Below are 27,725 nucleotides of genomic sequence, written 5' to 3' on the forward strand. Positions count from 1 at the left end.
ACTGAAAGCCAAGACAGAAACAGTTGTGTCAATCACGTGGTATGTCGAAGCAAGGTACAAATAATACGTTATCACCAGCAGTTCAATACGCCTTTAAGGAGAGCAATGTACCTGGAATTCGTAGCCCTAGTGCTTTGTGTCATCGGTGGACAGTTTGTATCACCCGAAAAAGCAGTTCCAACAAAAAATAAGGATGTTTGGGAGGTAAGAAATCTTTGTATCACTTAATATCACTTCTTTCCTCGTGTGAAGGTAGCTAGATGGAGTTTGGTGTTATGAAGTGACGATACGAAAATGTGCAAGCCGACTTTCCTGTTGGCTGTCCTTTTGTCCAAGTGTTTTGTTATCGGCTGTTGTCTTCTGGCTTTTTCTACCTACGTTTTCCTCATGCACCCTTAGTGCCACCTTAGTGCGCCCTTAGGGCTACCTAGTCAAACGTTGTCACAGTTTCGCGCTCAGCTCAGCAAGTGGTCAGCGTGCTCGGTAAATCGGCTGAGGACGAGGCATTTTCCACAGAAAATAACAGCACTATCGCTTGTAGTGGTTAAACTATAGTCTCACGCTCAGCGGAAACCAACATTTCACGCTCTGCACGTACACTGTCATAGTTACCAAAACGCGGTTTTATGCACCGCTACCATGTGCGTCCTAGCGTCAATAAACGATTGTTATTATTAATATTTTATTTTTTCACGCAGTTGGCGCCTCACTTCGGTTTCTATCATTCCAGACGATGCAAAGATCTGATGTATTTTTCTTATTGAGACGTACATACCGCTGGTCGAAAGACCGCAGCGTATGCTCGTATACGAGGATTCTTGAAAGGAACGAAGAAGACAAGACCCTTTTAACCCTCGGAGGAAATTATAACAATGGGACAACCGACTAGTAAGTCACAAACAACTTTGACTTCGAATTGCTTGCTATTTGCTGCATTATTTGATGACCATATCGACATTATAGTAACAACCATAAAATCTACGTCACTACAAGGAAAGGCAAGAAGGGTGAGAGAATATATCGAACTTATTTACACAGCCATTATAATAGTTTCAGATTGTTCCGGAGTCTCCCTTTAAACACGTCAAACAAGCGATCACAGACTCCGGAAACTATGGATATTCTGCAACGTGGGTGACATAATGACCACATGATGCTTTCAGTTGTAGGGTACGGCGGACCAGGTGAGTTATCATAATAATGCGTCACTGACCAGTCTTTTTATGAGAATGGTAGCAAATAATTCAGCAATTCTTCAGTCATTCTTTAGAGGATAATTCGTTGCTGTGCCTCTGGAGACAACTATAATCGTCAACGACGCCTAGCGGTCGGCCCCGGGGAATATTCTAGCAATCCTGAACCCTTTCAAACGTACCCTCAAAGCTGAGCGTAGCTAATGAAAAGTACCTGTTCTGATGCTGGAATATACAAATAGACGAGCGTAGCAAAACAGGTTTGGTTTTTCTGAGCAATGCGCGTGCATCAGTGACCCTCAGCACTTGCAACGTCTAATGCACAGCTTGTTAGCTTCGGCTTCCGAGTTGAAGACATCGTAAAGTGATCCCATAAGAAGGGACGTTTTTATGCGGTCAAAATATTATAATCTAGTTTCAGGCACTCCCGTTAACGCCTTGTTCATACATATTTCTTTTTCTAACATAGCATTTGAGTACAAAATGATATTTGACGATGGAGGAGGTTGCAGCGTCTTGAACATAACAAGGATCACACAACCGGATGTTCCAAAGGAATGGATTGGACGTAAGTGTTGTTAAAACTATCGTTTTGTTCTTGATTTTCGTCACAACTGAAGTTATGTTAGGCTGCGTTCACAACGCAGCCTATCCTGCCGTACTACATGCACTCAAAAAACAGAACTTAACGACATAGCACAGTAAAGGCCGACAATTGTACAGCATGATAACTTTATCACTCCCTGGCAAGTGCGAGACTTACGCCTTCTTTGGAACTGCATAAGTGTTCCAAAAAAGGCGTACGCCTCCCGTTTTTCAGCAATCAGGGGGGGACAACTTCATTCGGGATTGTGACTGGCTAAGAGCGTGTTATGTGGTGAAGTTCTGTTCTGTGACCCGTCGCACGTCGGTGTCGGCGGCATCGAAAGGGCGGACCAGCTGGCGTCCACGGCACACCTGGGCTGCAGCAATATTTTGCCAACTCCGGACGACACCGACAGGCAGATGTCTGTTCATCACCTTGTTGAACTGCGCCACCCTGGAATACGGGACATCATGCACCATAATCGCCCCGCACTTCCCATGAAAAATCTTCGTCGAAGCATCCAGACCATGCTCCATAGGCTCCGCGCTGGGTGTGCGTTCACCAACTCTCAGCTGTTCAAGATCGGCTCTAGGGGTGACGCCAGCTGTGGCCACTGTCAACAACCCGGAACAATCGAACACATCCTGCGAGACTGCCGAGCATACCATTCTGCGCGCGAAGCCCATCTCCCTCGCTCCACCTCGGGCACGCTAGCGGACATCCTCTACCCCGCTGGTTCTTCTGCCGAACGTTCCGCCAAAGCAAGAAACCTCATTCTCTTCCTGCTGAAGACAGGCCTTGCTCATCGACCCATCTAATACTCTACTCTCCCCGATGAACTCGTGCACCTCACCGCATTCCATCCTTCAACCTCCTCTATCCTCCATCCGTCCGTCCTTCCTTTGTGTTTTGTTTTGCTTTGCGTTCTTTTTCTTTCTTTTTTTTTTGCTATAGTCGTGACGACGCCCACTTCTGTGTGGCCAACAACGGCGAGCCTATCCTGCCATTACCTCCCCCCCCCCCCCCTCTGTTCTGTGACAACTGTGTCTTATGAAGCGTGTAGCATGGGTTCAAACCCTACAGGGGTACCTGAGAAGTATTTTTTCTTTTTCTTTTTTACTAACGCCGGGCATGAACATATAAATAGGTATGATGGTGATCTTCTTGCAAAATAAACTGACTTAGGTTTGAATAATGGCAGTTAAAAAAAAAAAGAGGCGCCAGCAATTGGATTTGAATCCATACAAACCGATTGCCGTAAGGTTGTCTGTGAGTGGAGTTACCGAGTTGGTACGTGCAAACGCGGTGAAGGCACAGACTTGTCGTAACGCGGTGGTTCGAGTTGATGCAGAAAGAAAGGCCCGTGCAAACGCAACCTTAGGTTGCGTGGTGTGCCCTTTGGTGCCCATTGGTGTGCCCTTGTACGAAATAGGTATAGAAAAGCGATGAGATTTTCAATTACTTTTCTGATTGCAATTCGAAAACAAATACAAATAAACGCAATAACGTGCAGTGGACTAAAGTGACCAACGCATCCGGAAACGTGTGTATGGGATCGATACGATAATCTTCGGCACCGCTTCACAGTTTGTACTTGGCCAACTTTCTCTTCCGGGCACAGCTTAGATACTGAAAAAAAAACGGGTTTTAAAGATTCGCACTCCCTTTGTAGCCAAGGAAGCCCCAGCGATAGTGACATTATGGCGACGTAAGCAAGACACACGTATCGGAGCGTAGCGCGGGCGATTGTTTCCGAGCTCGCATGCTTCGCATTCGCACCCCAACGTTAAGCGAAAAATCCTCCGTAAATACGCAGCTTAGGACCGCGACTTCTGACGCAGCCATGTCGAGTGGAACACGATGTTACGCTCCTCGCTGTCTGACGCTAACCCAGGAGTGACATTGCACAAGTTGATCGCAGATCTTCCGCTACCTGCAGATGCCGTTCCACCCGCGCGCCGGTCGCGAAACGCCCGCCCAGGGTGTCGGAGCGAACCGAAAACCGGAACCGAAAACCGAAAAAAACCGCTATTTTGGTGCGAACCGGAACGGAATCGAAACCGTATACGTTTTTTTCGCTCAGGAGGGAAACCGTAAAATATATTTAACGGTTTTCGGTCCAAGAAAAAACTTCGCCGGTTTGCTGGACTGCGGATAGGCGAATGAAACAGACGTCGTATGCTCTGAAGTCATGTCATGGATACTATACGAGGGTTGCGGTTACGGTGGAATGTATGTCGGTATACTATGACCCTTAGGCTCCCTTTGTAATGGTTTATCGTTCGCGCACGCACACAGACTTAGAGGTACATGTGACTCTCTAGCAATGTGCCGTAATGTTCGTTTTAATTTGGTCCCCGCAAACTCTCCTCAACTAAACAGCGACCCAAGGGAGCTGCATAACGGCTCTTTATCGGTAATGTCGCGCAACGCGTCCCTTGTTTGAGAACAGCTAAGTTGAATACATTTACGTATACGCGATGGCAAGCCCGTGCGAAGTGGCACTCTTTTGTGGACAGGACACGAAGAAAATAAAACGGAACCGTCGAGCGCGTTTGTGAGCGAAGGTGTTCCTCGATTTGCGTCGTACTCGTGCGATGGTGCTTGCTGGCTAGACAGTAGCAACAGACATTCGGATGGGACGCGATCGCTCCAACCCAGCAAGAAAGTACTTTACTTATGAGATCACGCCAAACAAGTCCATTTGTAGCATGTGCTTCAAGAAAGGAGAAAGCCCATTTGAACAGACAGTAACCTACAGGAACCAGGAGCTACCAAGTTCACAGCTGTCTATTAATATTAAATACCATGTATGCGGAATAAACGAGTTTACATTTTGTAACATCGATTTTTTTTTGTGGGGATGAATATTCCCAGCAGAAGCGGAACTGGTTAAAAACCGGTATGAACCGTTATTTTTTTGCTCCGGAGCAGAACCGGTACCGGATCGTTTATGATGTAACCGGAACGAAAACCGGAGCGAAAAACGTTTCGGTTCGACACCCTGCGCCCGCCGCCTGCTCGGTGATTGGCCTTGTCCGAGTCACGTTTTCTCCGATTTCCAGAGAGGGAACTCCGCAATACTCCCAACACCTGTCTTCAGATCGAGCAATAACTTTCATCAAATTGCGCAGAAACTGCTCCACTTTTTATGCGCCGGATATTCGCCGTTATAGTCAATGACGAACGAGGACTAAAACAGCACTCTGAACACTTACAGTATTCACGTTCTATCATTTATACACTCTATTCTATATACATGGTTTCGGAGTCGACCGCGGGACGGATGTGGACGTTGTGTGGCGTCCCGCATAACTGTTTTTCAGAATGTGATGAGTAATGGACTACTCAACTAAAAATGTTGAAGAGAGAAGTGTAAAGTTGTACGATGTGTTCTCTTTTCAAGAATGTGAACTGTGGGCTACCAAGGAAGTAGCCCTTTCCATCAATGTCCAATCATCCTGCGAAGTGACGTATTTTCAAAAGTGCAATCCAGACATCGATATAGAGGACACGCCGTACGTTACCAACTGCAAGGACCCACCGACCGATACGGAGTCTGAAGCAAGCTCACCTGAATGCTGAAGGCCGTTTCTGACGAACGCTTCCAAGCACGTCAACAAAGCGGCAACCGTAATTGGCTTTTGCCTCTGAAATAAGCAAATGCAAATAAACATTATGTCACCCACGTTGCAGAATATCCATAGTTTCCGGAGTCTGTGATCGCTTGTTTGACGTGTTTAAAGGGAGACTCCGGGACAATCTGAAACTATTATAATGGCTGTGTAAATAAGTTCGATATATTCTTCCGAAGTGAGAAATAATGTTGGTTTGGCAGTCGTGGACACTCCGTTGCCGAAAGAGCTGGGAAGCTCAAAACGAAACCGAAACTTCTGAAAGTTCCATCTCCTACCTTCCACTAGGGCCACCGGCTGTTTTTCGGGCACACGCTTTTTAACTTCTTCGTGCCACATAGATGCCACATAGATCAGTCATCTGCTACCTCGATTTCGTTCTAAAATATTAATACTATTATATCTTAATTTATCTGTCTACCCTTATAGTCGTACAAACAACGGCATGCAGTCGACTAACAGCATGCAGTCGACTAACTATTTGCTACCAAATTTTTGCAGTACCATGAGCCACTCATTTGCGTCTTTTCTAACATTACCTGTATACAAAAGAACACTGATGGAAACCTTATTGAATGCGGATATACTGACCCCTGTAGATTAACTCCTTAAAAGAATCACCCGAACTATTACGAATACAATTGTTCTGTTGATGTTAAAAGTTGTTGCTAATAATCACTAGTGCTGTTAAAACTGTCCAAAATGTTTGTTGTTCTGTAATCTATTGTTATGTTTCTAAAATCGCTGTGACTTCTTGTAGAAGACCAGGTTCCTCGTCAGAGATCTTAATCGCTTTTGTACCTGGCCCTCATTTCCTTTGGAAATAAAGAAGAAATGAAACAGAAAAATATTTACCAGGAATAAAAGCAAAACCTACAGATACTGGTGAGGTGAATCCCAGTGTTGTTGGACTGCTTTTTTCATGGAGGAGCACCTAATCACACAAAGGGAAATATTCCTTTTCTAATTATCGGTGCCATTTGGGGATGAGCAATTGTATTCACTGAAATATCATACTGTGCGGATTGATGTCGCACTGTTACCTCAGCACGTGTTTGGTGCAGAGTCTCCCATTAAAGGAGCATGGAAGTGACATTTAACATGACTTGAAACCCTACTTCATCTGTGAAGCTGTCCACAAGGAGTCACCATGCAAAATATTTCCGATCTGCGGCGTAATGTCACTGCGCAATACACTTTACAAAAGACAGCCGGATAACGGCAGTCGCGGGAGAGAGACACGAGCCCCGCGTGACGTAGAAGCTGATCGGTACCTTTTTTCAAGAAAGGGGAAAGGTCATTTGGGGTCATGTAGCATACCAAGCAGTTGTTGTTGTTCTATTGTGTCCCAGCAATCAAACTTTCAATGTGTGTACAATAATCGAACGGAGCCTTGGGCGATTACCCTTTTGCTTGAAATACTTGCATTTCAGACACACAAATGTCCCAGCTTTCAATTTGTTAGCGCTAATTGGTTTGAAATAACGCAAAAGGCTATGATAACTTAATAACATGCTTGCGTGTATCAACCGGGTGTTCAATCAACACTTCTATTCAATTGAACTGTTTCGTAATATACACATCATTAATGATCAACACCCGATTGTATACTTAGTCAGTTGAATCGATCACCGCAGCTTAATTAGCCGTTTCCAATGAAACACCTTTGTACTACGCTGTTGTCCTTGGCACGTACCATCTCGAAGAGAAATATAAATTACGCTGCTCACCGGCCTGGATGACAACAAGCAACGCGTTGTCAAGAAGAGCTATGCACTTCAACTTATTGGTCCTAGCATTTTGCGTCATTGCTGGCCACGCAGAAAAGGCCGAAGCTGAAGCAGGACTGCAAACAAGTAGTAAGGATGTATGGGAGGTAAGGAAGCTCTGTATTCCTAATGTTACTTTTTCGCTCAGCTAGATGAAAACAACTGCATGATATCGGAGGCAGTGAGTGGCCCGGCACGGGTCGCTCGAGGGTCACTCGGAATACCGTTCGATGTCCATCTAGCGAAGAGAAGTTGCGTGAATACAGCTCGTGCTCGGTTATCGTGACTGACTCGAATTCGCTTTGCAGAGTGCAAATGTCTCGCCCAAAGGCCTTAGCGAAAAAAAGGGGGTTCTCTCCTGCTTATTTGAGCAGCTCAGCACTCTTAAAACACAACGTCACCGCATAGCACACTCCTAGCCAACCACCATCTCGAATGACATCGCTCTCTCCCCCTGATCAGCTGGAAACGGGAGGCGTACACCATTTTTGTGACAGTTATGAACTGCATAAGTGTCACAGAAAAGCGTGCGCCCCCCGTTTTCAACAAATCAGCGGAAAGAACGATGCCATTCTTGATGATGGTTGGCTAGGAGCGTGCTATGCGAGCGAAGTTCATTCTTAAGAGTGAAGTTGAGAAAATACCGTATCAACTGGACCGACTTAACACACAAAGAATGCACCAGAAAAAGTTCACCCTCGCCTTATGCGCAGGTGATTGTCGAAGAACGCTACGTATATCACAGGAGAGGGTTGTGGACGCCGCTGTCCCGTTTTCATTCTGGTGTGCTTGCCCAGGGTGCACCAAAGTTGTCATCTGTTGCTTCATTTTTGCCACATTCTGAATGAAATTGATAACCGACTTTCCCTTTCTTCCTTCGAGTTTTTTTATAATAAAATATATAGTAAAATAGAGATAAATATTCTGCTTTGGAACCCTTTAGTTCGTTCGACTTGCTTCAGCCTCATGTTCTACTAGAATGTCCGGTACCCCGCTATATTGCATCGAACCTAACGTGTAACGCCACAGTACCATTGCATTACATTATTTGTTCGGCATCGACTTACGCAATCCCCATATCAATACTGAGATGGATCATTTGTGCCCTGCGCGTCTTGTAACATGCAGCTCTTCAGGGTGCAGGATGTGAAGTCTTGCTGCATTGAGTTAGTTAGAAGTTACACAACAGATATTATTTCACTCTGGAGTTGACGCGGTCTCGTTCCAGACGTATATGAAGTCTGACGTATACTTCTTACTGAGACGCACATATCAAGATCCAGGATCAGATAGTTGCAGGTACGCAAGGGTACTTCAGAGAAACGAAGGGAATCAGAGCCTCTTACAGCTCATGGGCAGTTATAACAAAGCGCTGAAAGAATAGTAAGTAACGCCTTCGCTCTTCACTTCTGATTTACATGTTGTACGGCTCTGATTAACTTGTCCGAATCGCAGCACCAAAGCCAAAGTTTATGTCACCACAAGATTAGGAAATAATAAAGAGAGGAATCACATGGGAGTTTCATTCCTCGGGTACGACGTCAAACCAAGTAAGTACACACCTGAGGGTTGAAATCACTGCGGGGTCGGGGCGAAGAGCGGATACGAAGCAGAAAACAGGATGTTCGCACATGAACAACCATATTCTGACGATGAAGCGGGAAGTTATTCACTCTATGAGTGGAACGCTATCCCATAGATATAGGAGGTCTAACATGAGTGATGACGAGGATGAGCGGTGACGGTGATGATCAGAGCGCCGATGGCGATCCTGATCGTGATGATGGGAATGCCCGAGGGCGCTGTCGGGGTCACAATGAGTCCCATAGGCCAGTCGCGTCAAAAAGAAAAAAAGAGAGAGAAAGAAACGAAAAGGAAAGAAAAACTACATGACGTAATGCCGCATTGCATTGGGCCACATTGTCGCAAGGGCCGAAGATGCACGACAACTGACCTTTCTACGCAGTCTACGCAAATAACCAAGCATTGTTGTTTCGTGCACGAGGATGTACTAGTAACCGAACGTTATTTACGTTTCACGAAGCACATAAATGTATAATCAAACAAGTATAATCAAACTTTCTTGGCTTGATCCTCGTAGTCACATAAAACCCTGCATGTCCTTCTTGTAAACAGAGGCACAGTAGATGCTGTTCTTCCAAGGTTCACGAAGCTTTATATCTTCCAATATGTAGGCATCATATACAGGCTCGCATTTCATGATGGAAATGGCTGCAGTCTTCTGAAAGTAACAAAGGATAATCGAGGCGTCGAGAAAAACCTGTATGGAGGTAAGTCACAGTGAAGAACTGTAATATTCAGAGTGTTCTGCGCCATAGAGGGCAACTTTTGGTTAAAGCGCAAAATGTGCAACAAGGGTAAAATCTGCGTGTGTTGGTTACGGGATTCAGGGCTACGTTTCTTACCACGATATTTTATCAGCACGTTGAACCTGAGAGCATCGTTTTTACGTGTCACCGTTGAAAGAAACTCTTTGCTGCTTCCTGCCTTCATTACGAATTATTTCCATTAAAAATTCAGCTGGCCACCTAGACAACAACAACAACAATAAATGAAGAAGTGATGATGACATGGGACGTTTCCTCGTGGTAGCCACAGGACCCTACCCCACTTCACATTGATTAATATGAGAGGATGAATTATGGTGAAAGTGAAGCAACAACAGGTCGGAGTTCTGTTTAGAGCTCTTCGAGGAGTCCAGTGGCTTGCATGAAAGTAAAAGCCCGTCACTGATGCGCAGGGGAGCTCCGTGGGCCGAATACTTTGGACAAGCTGAATGGTCTATGGTCAAGGAGTTCAAGTTTGCGTCGAAGCACCCGGCGTTCACACGTGTACCGGTCACAGTCCTCGATGATATGGAGGATCGTATTCTCCACAACGGGAATTCCATTGACGTTGTAGGAATTCTTCATAACGACAGGGGTGGTTCACTGCGGAGCTGCTAGTATACGACACGTGTGTGAAAAAGGCCCATTTACCATAAGATACCTGTCAAAAGCTTTTGAAAGGTCTAGAAATATAGCGCCATGCAGTCTGCTTACTGCCTACGCAATTAAGTGGTGGTTGAAAGCCTGTGTCCTGTTTCTGCTAGCTGTGTGTGGTGGATACTACTTTTCGAAAGTTGAAAATCGAAAAAAAAAAGGGATTATTTTAGGTTGCTTCTACTGCTGGGCAGACGCTATATACCAATCGATTTCTTGAAGTTCAGGTCAAGATAAAATTTGCTAGTACGCTGCAGTTGAGACGCGTATAGTTTTTCCTCACAATCCACAAGGTTACAGCAACTTGGGCGTTGTACCAACACCTCCTAGATAGCATCAGGCCTGCGCCCCACGTGACACAGCGTCACACACGAAGGCCTGCTGCGGAGGCTGTTATGACGTCAATGAAAGAGCGAACACGAGAAAACCTCGAAGCAGCTCGCAAAGCTCACGCAGGCCTCCGTGAGTTGGGCACTGCGTAGGCCTTCTACTATGTAGAAGGTGTTAGTTGTACATGCAACTTATCCGTTATCATACTGATTAGTTCACACGTCTTATTATCTTTTGTTTTTTCCTTTTTTCTTTTTTTGCTGGAGATAATTGACGGAGCGAAACATTAGTACAAATAAGGAATGGTAAGTGAAATATAACGGTTGATGTCAAAAGCACCTTACTGTGAAATGACTATTTAGCAACTTGTGATGAGAGCTGAGCGACCTACAGTGAGAGCGTCATCCATGCATTAGTTGTCAATACTTGTATTAGTTGTTGTTGCTGCCGTATATTACAAACCACGCACACGCGAGAAGGTATTGATGAAAAGTTCCTCAACGTTGTATGTCCTTTACGAATGTGAATTGTGGGCCACGAAGCCCAATCAAGAAAGAGTCGTTCCGTATAAGGGAGTACAAGAGTAAGTGCAGTAATAAAATGGGAACCCATGGAAAACCATGAAGAAACCACGCAGGACCCATATATAGGATAAGCCGCACACAAACAGCTGCAATGATTCACCGGCTCATGAGTGATCTTTCGATTCTCTTGCTGACGGGCACCGTTTTGAAAGATACGCAGAAGGACTACATCCAGACCAGTGTTGCGGATTTGAATCCACGAATTTGATTTAAATCCAGATTTAAATCCACCGGAGGGCTGGCGGATTTGATTTGCGATTTGATTTGCGCAAAAAAATATGGGCAGGATTTGAATTTGGATTGAATCGCATTTTCCACTATGATTTGGATTTGGATTCAATCGCATATTCCAGGTATGATTTGGATTTGGATTGAATCGCAGTTTCCACGAATTATTTGGTTTGAATTCAATCGCCCCTTTTTCAGCGGATTTGCGCGTGGATTTCGTCAAGCTCCCTCACAAGATGCATGGATTTTAAATTGAGCGAAGCGCCGTTTGACCTTTGATGTGACCTTGTCTGAAATCTGCACACGCACTAGCGGCGTCCTCTATCCAGAGCGACAGGAGTAGCCGTTTCGTTCCAATCACTTCCCCTCACCGCACCGAGGGAACACCAGGTGCAGTTCTTTGAACACAGTTAACGTTATTCGGTCGATTGGACGGCACCTTTCTCGCGGACCTCTAGCTGAGACTTCAAGCACGACCCGTTTCAAGCTTGCGAAATCATGTCGCGAAATTCTTGGTCGTCGCCATCATATTGAACGCATATAGGTACACGCATTCACGTCAAAACAAAGTAAAAACGAACAATAAATATATCACATCCTATCGTTTCGTGAGGAAAGCCTTGCCTACTCTCACGGACAATCATGGCAAAATGTGCCACTCTTCCTCGCATACCTTTTTTTTTCCTTGATTACAACAGTCTGTACTGCGCGAGGAAAATTTTTACAAAGCCCCGAAACGTCAACATTAAAATAGACCCGTGGGCTACATATTTAGTATAAGTATTCGTAACATGTCCCACGATTTATTAACGATCCATTTAATTGTGAGCTCGAATGACGTTTCTGCGCGACTGCTTGTTACGGAATCACATAATGGTTTTGTACTACGAACGAGTGTTTCCTCAGGAGGCCCAGTACCAGCACAGCTCAAGAACACCAGATCAGTTCGTTTGCAGTACGTTCTGCATGTCTTACTACCCACTTCGTGACACTTATGCCCAGAACGCACTGTCGCACACAATATGGTTCGGCGCGCAATTCTGGTCGCCATAGTCCCGCTGGACATGCCTGCGCCTCCAAGGAGCGCTTTCTGATTGGCCTTGTACCGTTGACGTTTTCTTCGATTTCCAGAGAGGGAATTCCAGAATACTTTCAACATCTGTCTCCGGCTCGTGCAATTGCTTACATCGAATTGCGCAGAAACTGCTCCACTCTTTACCAACGGGTGTTCGCGGCTGTAGCCAGTGGCGAACGAGGACTAACACAGTACTCTGAATATTGTACTCATACACGTACATAGTTTCGGAGTCGACCAGGACGAATGCGTCTATCCCTTCGATGCCCGTGCCACACGGGCAGCGTTAACCGCGGTTAAGGCAAGTTCGCCGCTGTCCCACGGCCGACCGAACGGTGGTTACGCCGCTGTTCGCCGTTATGGTAAACCGAGCTTTGCAACTTCGGTTTCGCAAGGTAACCATGATTTCGCGCTTCTGATTTCCCGACGTCAATACAAGTGCAATGATATTTCCCGCAAATAATCATGTGTCTACCGCGTATTTACTTCTTATTAAACTTTTTACGCTTTCCCGCTATTGCGCCATTACGCCCTTTCCTTTGCTCACTGCTAACATGTCACAAACTGTCGAGCAAGAACAACAAACCGTGTTTCACGATAACCGCGGCTTGGTCGGGTAACGGCGGTTAAGCGTAACCGCGGTTAAGACCGCCTCGAGGTTAAGACTGTTGCAGTTAATACTGTTATCAGTGACTATACCGAGCTTAAAATGTTGAAGAGGGAAGTGTAAAGTTTTACGATGATTCCTCTTTTTCAAGAATGTGAACTGTGGGCTACCAAGGAAGCAGCCGCTTCCATCAATGTGATGTCGTCCTGCGAAGTGGCGTATTTTGAAAAGTGCAATCCAAACATCCGTGCTGAGGACACGCCGTACGTTACCACCTGCAAGGACCCACCGAAAGATGCGGAATCTGAGGCATGAACTGAAGACTGTTGCTGACGAACGCTTCGAAGCACGTCTACAAAGCGGCAACCGTAGTTGGCTGTTGCCTCTGAAATAAAAAAAAAATGTCAATAAACATTATGTTACCGCAACCACGTTGTACATGTCCATAGTTTCTGAGTCTGTGTGAGTGTGTTGTTGACAGTGTTGTTCGGTACGCTTACAGGAGCTATGAACTGTACAAACGGCGATTTTAACTTGTTGTCTGCGACACCTCTTGTATAGATGAACCTGATAGGTTCGTATCTTCACCACATAGTGCGCTCCCAGTCAACCATCATCCCGAACGATAACGTTCTCGCCCACGATTTGTTGATAACGGGAGGCGCAGCCTATTATGTGTCTACAATGTTCGGCTGTAAAATGGGGTCCGCCTCCTATTTTCAACAAATCAAAGACCAGAACGTTGTCATACGGGATGATGGTTGGCTAGGAGCGTGCCATGTGGTGAAGTTCATTTTTAAGAGACCATGCTGACATTGCAGAGGCCTGCCATGTCACGTCATGTCTGGGAGGTACCCGGGTTCGAATCTCGCTGCCGGCTGTGTTGTCTGGGGTTTTCCCTGGGTTTTCCTCAGACGCTTTCAGACATATGTCGGCACAGTTCCCTTATGACTTGGCCCGGGACGCACATTCCACCAGGGCGTCAGTCGTGACGTTGCCCACATCTGTGAGGCCAACAAGACGAGCATTTTCACCATCATCACCACCACCTCATTCTTAAGACTGCAAAGCAGAACGTTATGTGTACCTCCGTGTTGGCGTCTGATTAGATGCCACAGTTCTTCAGATGGCGTACCAATGAATAGAAGTATCTGGACGGCGGTACATCTACTCGCCCGCGTTTTTCAGAACAAAAATCCGTTCGGTAGATCGTCCGCAAAAAATTCGTGAAGGAATACAGGAACACATTTTTTTTCTTTATCTTGTTCATTGCGCATCTTCGGAGACCCGTCTTTCCTTCACCCCCAATGTGAGAGGGTGAGAGAGCACACTGTCGCCTCTTGCGTCCTGGAAAAAGATCAAAAGAAACCAGAAAACGCAACCCAAGATAAGGGCAGTTCCGATAGCGTCACCCGATACATGTGTTTTTGTTTTGTTCTCCGCAAGTTAAAGCTCATCTTCGACGCATGAGGCCGCACCGTGGTCCTTCACCCTCTCACATTGGGGGTGAAGGAGAGACGCGTCTCCGAAGATGCGCAATGAAGAAAATGAAGAGAGAAAAAAAGTGCTCCTTCACGAATTTTTTGCGGACGAGCTACCGAACGTATTTTTGTTCTGTGAACAGATACGATATCAGGTGACCGAAAGGAACAGATATTCTCATTGTGAAAACTTCGTAGCTTTAATAAAAGTTATTCAAAGATTTTTAGGTAACTAGTCATTCGACGGTTGAGCAACAGACGGCCAAGAACGTCCGCCGGCCCAGAGATGATTGTAGTGAAAACAGGATGTCTAAAGCCCTTATAGTTTTCTTTATAAGAAATCTATATCGAAAAAAAAAAAAAAGACACCCTGTATAGTACGCCGTGAGACTCATGAAAGAGGTAGTCAAAATGAAGTTTCAAAGGCTGGGAGCATCCAGCTTGTCGACACCACACTTATATTGGACAACCAAGAGAGGGTGATCGTCATCAAGATTTGAGTTACGAAGGTAAGATCAGCGGTATACAACAATAAAGGGACCAAACTCAGAAGTGATAAAAATCGCGGAAGCGATGCAAGACCAGTTAATCTCAGATTAACAAATGCGTTGGAGGCAGAATGATTACAGATTAAGAGGCGACATGATCAGATACTAATGAGCCCCTTCACAATAAAGATCGAAGTCCTAGAGTGTCAAAAACGGTCAAATGAGCTTTGAGGGCAGAGCGTTGGTGGACTGGATTTGACTATAGGGACCAAGCAATTTTGAGAGTAAGAGAGGGGGCGAGAGTCCAGCTCATTAAGATACCCATAGAGTGCAGTTCGGGAAGGTTGGTAGTGTGAACAATGTAGAAGAATGTGCTCTAGATCATCAAGAGCATCAAAGTGACAGCGTGCATAAGAGGAACTCAAAAAACAAAAACAAAAGTGAGCAAAAATGTGACTGTTAACGTGAATGTGCCTGTCTCAGAGAATTGATATCACAGCACGTGTCTATTTTCATTACTTAGTGGAGGTGATTAGTGAAAACTAATTATGGCTCCCATTCCGAAGCTTCTCGTATTGTAAACCTCTCAGCTGCGAATACAAACGCAATCGTTCGTAGTTTTAACAATTTGGTCAGAGTGACGCACGGCTAATGCTTCAGTCTCGCCGCAGTTGCACAGCCGCATATCATCCACAGGCAGCTTACTCGTTCGAGCAGTTACAGAGTCTCAAAACTGCACTCTATTTAAAGCGACAGTCCGGACCTCGGGAGGGTATTAGGATTGTGACTGCAGTCGATTGTGCTCCACACGTACAGTATATCATCCACATAAAGTAGAAAGGGCGAGAGCTTCCTCGTTTTAGAGAAAATGAATTAAGTTCTAGGCTTAACCCGTATCCGGTTTCAGTTTCTCCGTGACGTCACAATAGTGCTAGACAACAATCGCCACTTGGTTGAGGCACAAAGGGAGATTTTAAGGTGAGACCTGACCCAGTTGGTATGGGCGATTTGTTTAATAACTTATGTGATTCCGAAATATGTAGCGTGTGATATTTGTTATGTAGGTGTTAGTGCTGTAACTCAGAGAGACGCGCCTAGCAAATCTTTATGCTGCGTAGGTCAAATCTGTCATGAGAACGAGGTCGACACTTAATAACACTTACTTGTCTCTTCAGAAGGCATTGGTACTGCACTGAGCGTTTATCCAGGATGGTGAATAGTGGCTATCCGTAAATGTTTTAGGGGTTCGGTCTCCGCAAGCCCGAAAATCGACACGGGCGTTGTGTTTTCCTTCTTGTTCTCACGATCCACTACCATGCACCATCGCTCAACAACATCGTCACATATGCACTAACCTGTCACTGTGAATAAAAAGCAGGAATGTCATGCGTATTTAAAGTATGGGAACCAGGAACGGTGATGCACTGCACACAGCCTGCCGAGAGGAGTGGAGCAGATGCCACAAGGGCCGGAAGAGAACGCTCCTGGCGCCGCGACTTCTCGAAGCGCGGCTTTCAGTCGGAAGCAAAAGATGCAATTTGAAAATTGCATTGCAAATTCTCGGAGCCGAATACAGACGAAATATTTTGCATGGTGGCTCCTAAAGATATAAGGAATCATCTGATAATGCCTACTTACTTCACATCTGGGGTCCAGACTGTCCCTTTAAAGAGCAGCTAAAAAGCAGACCAGCTAGTGATATCTGCGACTCGTGTTTGTGTATTTCTTCCCTAGTCTCGGTTTCGTTATGAATATCCGCACTCAAGGCTCACTCCAGCTCCCCGTGGACTGAAGTGCTGCCTCTTGTGCTGCTCTCCTTGCGCGCTACTGTTCAGAAGGACATCGGATCGGTTGTACGCGAGCTGGAATGGTTTGTGGAACCACGCTTCGACTCCCTCGAGTTCTTCATCACTGTCTTTGCCAGTAAACCGCCTTACTGCTCCTCTTACGCCGAACGCCTACGTGCAATCAATGCAGGACCTACGCATCCACCTTTCTCGACCTACCTTGTTCGAAGATGCTGAGAAACTCTATATTATCAGGCAGCTGCCCGAATAGAAGCACGTTCAACTTTGGTAAGACTAGCAAGATCCTTACGATGGTTCCTACCGAGTCATTAAATGATCGCCGAAGCCTTTCCCCGTGCATGTCGCAGGCCGTTACGAGACCTCTTGTTAAATGGCTCAAAAGCTCAACCATCTCCGAAGACGAACCATCTCCGACCTACGACACCTACAACCGCAGAGTAGTGAATCTGTATTGGAAGGCGCTATCAGTATTTCGCTTACTCAGGACACCAACTCCTGCGCGTGCGAAGCGTGATCATGAAATACATTTAGGGTCATGCCAAAATACCAAACAGCTGTAGTTTTCCTTTGTCCCAGTAATCCCAGTTGCAATGTGTGTTGAATAATCGAACGGAGCCTCGGGCTGTTGCCCTTTTCTTGACATCCTTTCATTTCAGAAACACAAATGGTAGTGCTATGTCCCAACTTTCAATTTGTAAGCGAAAATTGGTTTGAAATAACGCAGAGGGCGAAGATACCTTGCTTGCGTGCATCAGCCAGATTCCAATCAATACTTCTATTCAATTGAACTGTTTCGTAATATAGACATCACTCATGATCAACACCAGATTGTATACTTACGGAGTTGAAACGATCACTGGAAATTGATTGACCGTTTCCAGCGAAACACCGTGGTACTGCACTGTTATGTTTGGCACGTGCCATCTCGAGGTGCGATATAAATGAAGCCGCTCACCGGCCGGGATAGTAACGCGGTCGCAACGACAGCAATGTACTTCAAGTTATTGGTCCTAGCATTTTGCGTCATCGCTGGTCATGCAAAAGATGCCATACCTGCAGCAGAATTGGAAACAAGTAGCAAGGATGTATGGGAGGTAAGCAACCTCTGTATTCCCAATGTTACTTTTTCGTTCGCCAGATGCAGACAACTGCATGATATCGGAGGCAGTAAGTGGGCCGACACGGCTCGCTCGTGGGGCAATCGTAATACCGTTCGATGTTCATCTAGTGAAGGGAAGTTGCGTGAACAGTTGCGTGAAGTTACATCAAAAGGGTTCATGCTCGCTTATCGTGACTGACTCGTATTCAGTTTGCATAGTGCAAATGTCTTGCCTGAAAACGTTTGAAAAAAAAAAAAAAAAAAAGACATCATTCTCTTCTACTCATTAGGCCGACGAAAGTTTACAAAATACGCTACCAACTGGCTTGAGCAACTTCACAGTCAAGAAATGAACCAGAAAAAAGTTGGCACTCGTTTTATGCGCAGTTGATTTGCGGAAAAGGGTACGGATATTACAGGAGCGGGTTGTGGACGCCGCTGTCCCGTTTTCATGTTGATGTGCTTGGCCAGGGTGCACCATACTTGTCATGTGTTGCTTCAGTTTTGCCACATTCTCAATGGAATTGATAAGATTGATTGATTGCAAGAATGGATTTTATTACTGGACATCATCGGACGTCATTCGTTATTGTGAAGGGGCTCCTTATTTTATTCCCCACATCCCCACCAGCAATGGGGTAGAGTATCGCCTCTGGCGATGAACCTCCCCACTATCCAAAGTCAAAATAAAGTTGTTGTTGTCGTTGATAAGCGACTTTCCTTTTTTCGTTAAGTTTCATTTTTTATATAAAATATTGAAAAATACAGAGGAATGTGGTGTTTTTGAACTTGTTCGTTGGCTCGATTTGCTTCAGCCTCATGCACTAGTAGGGCGTCCGGTACTCCGATATATTGCCTGTTCAGCATCGACTTTCGCTATGGGCAAATAAATACTGAGATGAATTTTTTTGTGTCCTGCGCGCCTTGTAACATGCAGCCCTTCAGGGTGCACGATGTGAAGTCCAGCTTCATTGAGATAGTTGGAAGTTAGATAAGAAAGATTACTTTACTGTATAGTTGACGCTGTCTCATTCCAGACGTATCGGAAGTCTAACGTATACTTCTTACTGAGACGCACATATCAAGTTCCAGGATCAGGTAGTTGCCGGTACGCGAGTGTACTTGAGAGAAACGAAGGCAATCACAGCCTCTTACAGCTCATGGGGAGTTATAATAAAACGGAGGGAAAATAGTAAGTAAGGGCTTCGCTCTCCACTTCTGATTTATATGTTGTACTGCTCTGACTAACTTATCCGAATCACAGCACCAAAGCCGAAGTATATGTCACTACGAGATTAGGAAAAAATAATGAGAGGAATCACATGGGAGTTTCATTCTTCGGATACCACGTCAAGCCAAGTAAGTACACACGTGACAAAACCACTGGGGGGGGGGGGGGGGGGGAGGGAGTGGGGAGTGGTATCAAAGCGTAGGTACGCAGCGGGTAATAAGATAATGTTCGTACATGAACTATCTATGCAGTCATACGCGGACGACCAAGCATTGTAGTTTCACAACGAGACAGTATTAGTTTACATAAGATATAAAGATAAGTGCATAATTAGTTGAGTAATTTCCTTTGCATGATTTTTGTGGTCGAATGATTTTGTTGGCCTGGCCCCCATAGTTACATAAATCCTTGTCGTCGTGTGAAACAGAGGTACAGTAGAACAGTTTAGTGCACTGTTCTGCCAAAGTTCACGAATATTTATATCTTCCAATATGTAGGCATTATATACAGGCTCTTATTTAATGATGGAAACGGCTGCAGTCTCCTGGAAGTAACAAAGGATAATCGAGACGTCGATAAAAAGCTGGATGGAGGTAAGTCACAGGTGAAGAACTGTAATATTCACACAGGTCCGCATCATAGAGGACTATAGAGGACCGGGATTGAGGACTACGTTTCTTACCAGGAGATTTTATAAATGCATTGAACCTGGGAACATCGTTTTTATGTCACGGTAGAAAGAAACTCGTTGCAGCTTCCTGTCTTCGTTACGGATAGATTCGATAAAACATTCAGCTGGACACCTGGACACTATATTCCCCACAACAAGAATTCTTGTGGGGTGCAGCGTTATCTACTGACGATGGGTGTATAAAGCACGCTCCTCTGCCACCTCTTCATCTTTTTTTGTTCTTATTGCAACGCAGTGTTTTAAGCCAGATAACCTTTGAAGTCAGGTAACCTCAATCTCTTGCCATTAATTATTGTTATTTAGATGTACAATTAGCTTTGGCTATTTTGTATACTTTCCAGTTTATTACAATGCGACAGTTATTCAAAGCCACTCGATCAGACATAGTTTTCACTTAGGTAAAACTGGTACAATCATCAGCAAAAAGATGAATTTGCACCGGGATGCCCCTTGTAATATAATCTGTATAAATTAAAAGGAGCAGTGCTCTGAGAAATTCACCCTTGACGTACACCAGGATCGACAGGGCAAACTGCGACCTGCCCTACTCTCTGTATTAGCTGCTATCTACCAGAAAGATAATCTCAAAACCACGCAACTTTATTATTTGAGTAAGGTCTCCCGTGTGAGGATTAATATGGGCCTTCTTCACAACTGGTTATGCGCAAGCACTGTGGCGCCGATAACCTTGGATGCGCCGGACAAGGTTATCTCTGTGTTCAATAGATGGCGCTGAAAGCAGGGCCAGCGGGGACACCGCGCGATCTGCGCGAACTCGTCGGTCCTACCGCAAGACCGGTTTTGGTCCTTTGTGCTATGCACATGAATTTGTTTTGGCTCGCGCCAAGGGTGGTTCGCCGCATAGCTGCTAGGATATGACACGTATGTGAAAAAGGTCCATATATCACGAGATGCCCGTCAAAAACTTTTGAATGGTCTACAAATATTGCGTTTGTCTGCCTGCGGCCTACGTAAGTAGATGGTCGCTTGCCAGCCTGTGTCCTGCTTTTGCTAGCTGTGAAGTGGTGGGTACTACTTTTTGGAAACTCGAAACCACAAACTGGGATTATTTTAGTTTGCTTCCACTGGTGGGCAGACGTTCTGTACCAATGGATTTTCTGAAGTCGAGCTCAAGGTAAAATGTGATAGTATGTTGCAGTTGAGATGCACAGCTCATTTTTTCCTCACAATCCACAAGGTTACGCTACTTGGTCATTGTACATGCAGTATATCCGTTATCAGACTGACTAGTTAGCGTGTCTTATTATTTTATTAGCCAGATATATCGCTGGGGGAAAAACTAGAACAGAGAGAGAGAGAGAGGAATACATGATGACGATGATATGGGGATGACTTCCGCTCATTGAGCAGAATGCTACCCCATTGCTATTGGGGAAAAATGAGACGATGGTGATGAGGATGATGCTGACGACGCTGACAGGGTTTTAGAGAGAGTCGATCAGGCCGGTAGTTTGCAGGAATTTGATGAAGGGTCGCAAGACGGACATCTGCTTTCGTGTGTCCCATGGTCCCAAAATGAGACTGAGGTCAAGGGGTCGGCTGTCAATCCGCGCAAAGTCGTTTGCCAACATGTGACGCTTCCTCCTGTAAGTAGCACATGCGATGATCACATGGTCCGCGGTCGCTGGCACACCACACTCCGTGCACAAGGGACTACTGGCACACCCTATCTGGTAACGGTAGTACGCCATAAAGGCAATATTCAGCCGTAAGCGATGTAGGAGGGACTTAATGACGCGCGGTAAAGATGTCTGTAAGCGACATGAGAATGTTGGGTCCACAATTCTCAGTATGGTACTGACTGGGCATCTCGACGCCATTGTTCAACGGATGAGGAGGCATCCCAGTCACGAAGAAGGGACCGTCTGTCCCCCCTTGGGAGAACAATCGGGACACACTTTCCCTGGTGGTGAGTGGCCGCTGCCGCAGCGTAGGCAACGTGGTTGCCAGAGATTCCGCAATGACCCGGAATCCATTGAAAAGCGATGGTGTGGCAGTGAGCAGTTATGGACTTCAGTAGGCGTAGAATGAACTAGCACAGATAAAAAATGATGGAATTGAAATATAATAGTTGATGGGCAAAAGCAGCTCATAGCGAAATTACTGTTTTTCAACTTGTGATGAGGGTTGCAAAGCTATGATAAGATCGTTATCCATCGTCAATACATGCATTAGTTGTTGTTGCTGCCGTATATGACAAACCATGTACACGAGATGAATATTTATAAAAATTAACTAAACGTTTAATTTCTTTTCAGAATGTGAATTGTGGGCCACGAAGGAAGCGGCGCCCACCATCAACAAACACTCGTCCTGTGTAAAGGTGTACAAGAATAAGTGCAGTAATAAAAAGGCAACCACGAAGAAATCTCGCAAGGCCCGTAATGGGTATAAGCCGTACACAAAGGGCTGCAAAGATCCAGTAATCCTTTTATTCTCTTGCTGACGCGCCCTGTCACTGAGAGGTTCGCAGAAGGACTACATCCATCCAGCCACCGTCATCTGTACGAAAAAATAAATCTTTGCCACAAAGCATGGTGCCTCGCTATGATTTTCTTGGATGCATCCCAGCGAAAATTTTTTTGAACTGGTACCAGTTGAACTGTGTTATCCAACAGGGCCTAGTTCAAGTGGAACCACTTCAACCAGTCCCAGCTCAACTAGCACTGGTTGGGACAACCCGTCCCGGTTCGATAACACAGTTTACCCAGTCCTAATTGCAACCAGTCCCAGTTGAGCCTGGGACTGGTTAGAAACCAGTTGGGCCAACTGGTACCAGTTGAGACTGAGACCGGCCAGAAAGCAGTTGGGCCAACCGGTACCACTTGAGTGAACTAGTTCCTGTTCGATAACGCAGTTCACCCAGTCCCAGTTCAACTGCTCCAGTCTCAACTGAGACTAGGCGAAGTGTGTTTTTGAACAGGGACCAGTTTCATCAACTGGTACCAGTTGGCCCAACTGGTACCTAACCGGTCCCAGTCTCGACCTGGACTGGTTGCAAACTTCATTGTTGAGATTGGACCAGTTTCAGGGCCTTCTACGGGAGTGGTCCATTTTCAGAGTTTAGCTGGTATCAGCTCAACTGGTATGTAACTGGTGCCCCTTTGGTATTCAGGTAGTTTTTCAACAAGGTTATCGCTTGGATCCTTTGATCAGTCAAGTCAATAAGTATATTAGAAAAGGGTGTCAGACTAATGATGGGAACAGATTTGTGGACTGTCAAATTTGGTGCGTGTATAGTATTCCATTAAAGTGTGGGAAGGTGTACATAGGTGAGACTTCCCTTTGTGTAAATACAAGATTAAAAGAACGTTATTCGACCGTATCTAACAAGTATAGTACCTTGGGGGAACATTTGGCCACATGTGTTGGGTGGGAAGCATTATTTACCGATGCAAAGATTATTTTTAAGAGCAGTAAATCAGGTTGTTTGTTGTACAGGAAGGCCGTAGAGATAAGAAAAGCAGTGAAAAGATGGCTAGGAAGCAAGAACTGGTGAAGATGACGCATAATGTAAAACCCCGAGAGTAGGAAACATGAAGGAACAGACACAACACGAAGTCTCACTTCGTGTCGTGTCTGTCCCTTGGTGATCCCTACTCTCGGGGTTTTACATTATGCAAGAAAAGCAAGTTCCAGTTGTATCAGTAACCCCTCTGTGCTCTTTTCCGATGAGGTGATAAACTTTCTTGTGTCCTAGGTGGAATGTTCGACAGGAGAGGTAAGGGGAGAGGGTCGTTGTATTATAAAAGGGGGGATGTTTCACCAGTAAAAGTCTTTTGGGTGGCAGAACAGGGCTGCATTTGTCTGTCCTTTATCCTTTTTATTGTCCCCTCGCACCAGGGGTTTCTATCGCTTTTAATATGCAACACCAACCCGCCTGGATTTTAATTTTATTTAACACATGCCATTGGAACATGTAACTGTAACGCAGGGGCAGATGTAAGGGGGGCGGGGGGGGGGCGATCGCCCCCATACGGTCGTGTTCCCTATGTAAAAACCCTATCTCCTGGACGGTGCTGCGCCGCAAAGCACGAAATTTCCTTAAGACCACCCCCCCCATGACAGGCCCTTAAATCCGCCCCTGCTGTAACATACAGTGGCGTAACCAGGGGGCTAAATCGCTTCATCGTCGTTGCATTCGTTACAAGCTAACGAGTGGCGGGAAATTCAAAAAGGTGGGCACGTGACACATTGCACGTGACGTGTACCACAGTCTTCACGTATCATGTGAAGAGTGCCGTGCACATGCTTTATCACGTGCCCACCATTTTAAATTACCCGCCTGCCTTTTTGAATTTCCCGCCACTCGTTAGCTTGTAACGACCGTAACGACGATGAAGTCATTAAGCCCCCAGACCTCGATACGAGCCTCGGGGGCTCGATACGAAAACTCGCCCCACTTGTCTTATCCCCCTCTGATTCTGGGTGCGACAACACACATACTTGTGCACACCGCCAAATAGGGATGAAAAAAAATACTTTGAAATTCACAACACCTGTCATGACCAATGAGGAGATGTCACGAGATTGGAAGTATTGTGAAAAGCTCATACTTTGAAAACCATTCAAGAGTGCTGCTTAGATAGACGTCATGAACTGCAAGAACTTTTGCGATTGTGACACTGGTCGTCCCCTCCCCGCCCCATATATTATTTTCTCCCCGGGTTTACGTGATTTGCGTGGGTCGGTCCGTGGCAGATACGGGGTGGGGGGGCCTCGGGCCCCTCATAGTCTTCCCGTAGCTACGCCACTGGTAGTGTGTACCTGGACAGTCACTCAATCTGAGCAGTCGTGGCCCCGAAAAGCATGCGAATCTCTCAACATGTCTGTTGTACCAGCTCCGGTGGTGCAGCGGTAACGCGTGCGCTTGGAGACTGGGAGGTCCGCGGTTCGAGCCGTCTGTGCCGTCTGGGGTTTTTCCTGGGTTTCCCTCAGATGTGTAATAGGCGTATGCCGGCACAGTTCCCCTGAAGTCGGCCCATGAACGCAGCTATCCTCCCCCCGAGCGGATTCCGCTCGGTCTTCCACTTCACCCTTTCCTCTCCTCCTCTCCACCACCTTTCCCTTCCCGAGAAACATACCGTCTAATCAGGCAGGCAGACCTCTCGGGTTCCTCCCAACGACACTCCTCCTCCTCCTCCCCCCCGTTTCTGTTGTGCGGTAGCTGTGCATTTCAACTAAGAGATTCGCCGGCTTTCGTGGGCAATGAGTACTACTCTGGCGCGCTTAGCTGGTTCGAGAACATCCGTGGCGTGAAGGATCTAAAACACGAGAATGAACGTGTGCCGTTGTGAAAGAAGTTGGTAGTAAAAGTTAGCATAAACCGGGTGTGACGCGGATCAAAAAGAAAAGGTTCTTGTGGAAGTAATATTTCTAAATGGTGCACAAGGAAAAACACTTCAGCATAATGCTCACGCTTAAGCGGTCTCCACAGTTGTAGCCGAGCTGTAATCGAATGACACCCGTCCGGCCGTATTGAAGTCGCCGGCGCTCATTGTACAGCTTAGTCCAACCTTAACATTCCTCCGCTACGTTCTCTCCTGTCAGAAACCCGCATTTATCTAGAAGCCGTACTTTTCACCATCCTGGAGTAGAGCGTGCCCTATGTGCTCCCGTATCAACGTGCCCCGTAACACAGCCATTGCAAAGCGCGTACGTGGCTGAGCGCGAGTAAACAGCTTGCCATCTTTCGATTCTAATTATAAGTGATTCGGCTTTACATCTACTACAGTTATAACGCGCAGGATTGAAGTCACTATTGTTGTATACCACAAAGGAATGTCATCAAAATATATTTTTTTCGTCATCAAATTCGCCCGCCAATACCATTTTCCTGCGATTGCTGATTGCTTGACGGTTTGAGTGAACTGATGACAATGCCGCACTGTTTGACGGAGACTGCTACAGTTTCGCTTTGCTAAGGTCCCCGAATGAGGCAGATATCGGCAGTGTGACGCTCTGCCCTATGCCTCACTGTGCCTCACGTTCCCCTACTATAAAGGCATACATTTTGCTTTGGCTTTAAGGTACTGTAAAGCAGCACCGATCAAATGTCATTTACTGTGGCTATTCGATAGTTCAAGCCACCAGGACAAAAACTGTGCAAGTTTCATTCCAATCGACGGTGCAGTTAATTAGAAAATTACAATTAAAGATTACGGGCAACACTGTACTAGGTATTCGAAATGAATCCGTACTTCTGACGCATACAGCGGCAACCACATTGCATGCGTATAACACTGGGCCCGACATAACAATCCACCACAATCTACCATAAAATCCGTCCCTGCAATCCACACAACGATCCACATCTGAGGATAAACGGATAAGCGAACTGAAATGAAATGCTGAGCCGTTGAAAAAAAATGTGTCAGACGTTCAAGAAGCCAGACAGCGTCGGGACTTGTTTGTTCACAGACGTTCACAAAGAGAGTTTGTTCGTTCGAAAGAGGCCGCGAGCGCGCAGGCGCAGCAGAGAAGTAGGAAGACCCCCATCGAACAGCGGCCAGCACTGGGTTACTTCGCAAAAACAGAAGTTAACAGGTTAAACTGTTAACAGGGGTTTCAGAATGCATAGGTAAACAGGAAAACTAATAATATGGTTACTAAAATAACGAAGTTCCGATGTCATAGTGTGTAATACCAATTTTCAGTGTTGCCCGCTGTACAGGGGGTTGTTTGACACCAGGCGTCGCACCGCTCCACCACGCCACATCTTTCATGGCAAATTAAAAATATTTATAGCGCGTTGTCGGCCGTATGGTTCTGCATAGGGTATTTAGAAGCAAGAAAGTCTCTAGTCACATCACCGGCATGTCATGCTTGTCTACTGCTTTACAGTACCTTTAAAGGGCTCTGTTGTAATATTGCTCCTGGACTACTGCTTCTTTCTGAGGGCCGAGGGGGGGGATATGTTCATTACGAAAGAAACAGGATGAAAACAAAAAAGAGGCAGGCAAAAGGGAAAGGTTAGCCAGGTCAGGAGGCCCGACACACACACACATACATTGGATAGTGATGGGCTGGGCGATTTACCGCCGCTGAGGCGGTACACTGCCCTATTTCGCGTTGGGAGAGGATGAAGGAATGATGATGGGGGGGCTTTCAAAGAGCCGTCGCCAGACCGGTGGAGCACAAGTACTCCGCCAGAAGACGAAGGCCCTGCGTCTTGTGGGCAGCGATCGACCACGGACCGAGGATCTTCGCTAGCATAGAGACTTGCATAGAGACTTCCATTAGGGCACGCTCGTGGTGGTATTGCCCACAAGCCAGTATGACGTGGCTGAGGTCACCGTGTACTCCACAAGTGGGGCAGAGGGAAGACGAGGTGGAGCCGAGACGGTGTTGAAAGGCAGGTGTAAAGGCAACGTTGAGCCTCATGCGGTGGAAGAGAGCAGTTAAGGGGCGCGGTAGTCGCGGAGGAAGGACGAGAGAAAGCATGGGGTCTACATCAGAGAGAAGGGAGTGAGCTATGTCGTGTTCCCACTGAGCCTGCATCTTGGGACCGGTGAGTGTCGAGAGGAGGTGTCTTCGGTCGCCCGACGACATCATTATCGAGGAAAAAAGCTGCGTGCTGATGGGCGCTCAATGCGGCTCTGTCTGCTTCTTCGTTGCCACTGATACCGACATGTCCGGGGATCCACTGCAATACTACAGGAGGGCCGAGGCTTTTCTAATGCCGGTGAGGTTTTTCGTTTGGTTTGGTTTCGTGAGGTTTCGCAGGCCGTCTTGTCTGGCTAGCTTTTTCTGCCGAAATAAATTCTCGTATATTCGCCCCTAGAAAACAAACCACGGTGATTTTTAACATCTGTTCTCATTTTTCATATGTGTTTTCTCGTGATGTACCACGTCTAGTGGCACAGAGTGAACAATTTAACGTCAGTGTTAGACGTGC

General features: G+C 46.1%; 2 protein-coding genes and 1 long non-coding RNA gene across 5 annotated transcripts; all 3 read left to right on the top strand.

Annotated features, from left to right (window-relative positions):
- The first annotated feature begins 105 nt into the window (after positions 1-105).
- Positions 106-5,476, top strand: LOC135392538 (uncharacterized). The gene is made up of 6 exons (XM_064623246.1): positions 106-204; positions 731-888; positions 964-1,016; positions 1,146-1,184; positions 1,663-1,761; positions 5,186-5,476. Exons 1-6 carry the CDS (start codon positions 106-108, stop codon positions 5,362-5,364), a joined length of 627 nt encoding a protein of 208 aa, XP_064479316.1. The 3' UTR covers positions 5,365-5,476.
- Positions 5,477-7,114: 1,638 nt separating this feature from the next.
- LOC135391780 (uncharacterized) lies at positions 7,115-22,363 on the top strand. 3 transcript variants are annotated; one of them, XM_064622226.1, is made up of 5 exons: positions 7,115-7,290; positions 18,923-19,077; positions 19,150-19,244; positions 19,614-19,709; positions 22,087-22,363. In XM_064622226.1, the coding sequence occupies exons 1-5, from the start codon at positions 7,153-7,155 to the stop codon at positions 22,272-22,274; spliced, it is 672 nt and encodes a 223-aa protein (XP_064478296.1). In that variant the 5' UTR covers positions 7,115-7,152; the 3' UTR covers positions 22,275-22,363. The 3 variants fall into 3 exon arrangements, with proteins under 3 accessions (XP_064478296.1, XP_064478297.1, XP_064478295.1); XM_064622227.1 differs by lacking the exons at positions 18,923-19,077; positions 19,150-19,244; positions 19,614-19,709; positions 22,087-22,363 and adding exons at positions 8,412-8,566; positions 8,639-8,733; positions 9,379-9,474; positions 13,161-13,437 and having other exon boundaries at positions 7,144-7,290; XM_064622225.1 differs by lacking the exon at positions 7,115-7,290 and adding an exon at positions 17,645-17,880.
- On the top strand, positions 9,481-10,240 carry LOC135391781 (uncharacterized). Its single transcript, XR_010422101.1, has 2 exons — positions 9,481-9,869; positions 9,945-10,240. It is a non-coding gene; the product is annotated as an uncharacterized LOC135391781 (long non-coding RNA).
- Positions 22,364-27,725: the final 5,362 nt, after the last annotated feature.

This window comes from Ornithodoros turicata, chromosome 4 (assembly GCF_037126465.1).
Source record: "Ornithodoros turicata isolate Travis chromosome 4, ASM3712646v1, whole genome shotgun sequence".
Taxonomy (NCBI): domain Eukaryota; kingdom Metazoa; phylum Arthropoda; class Arachnida; order Ixodida; family Argasidae; genus Ornithodoros; species Ornithodoros turicata.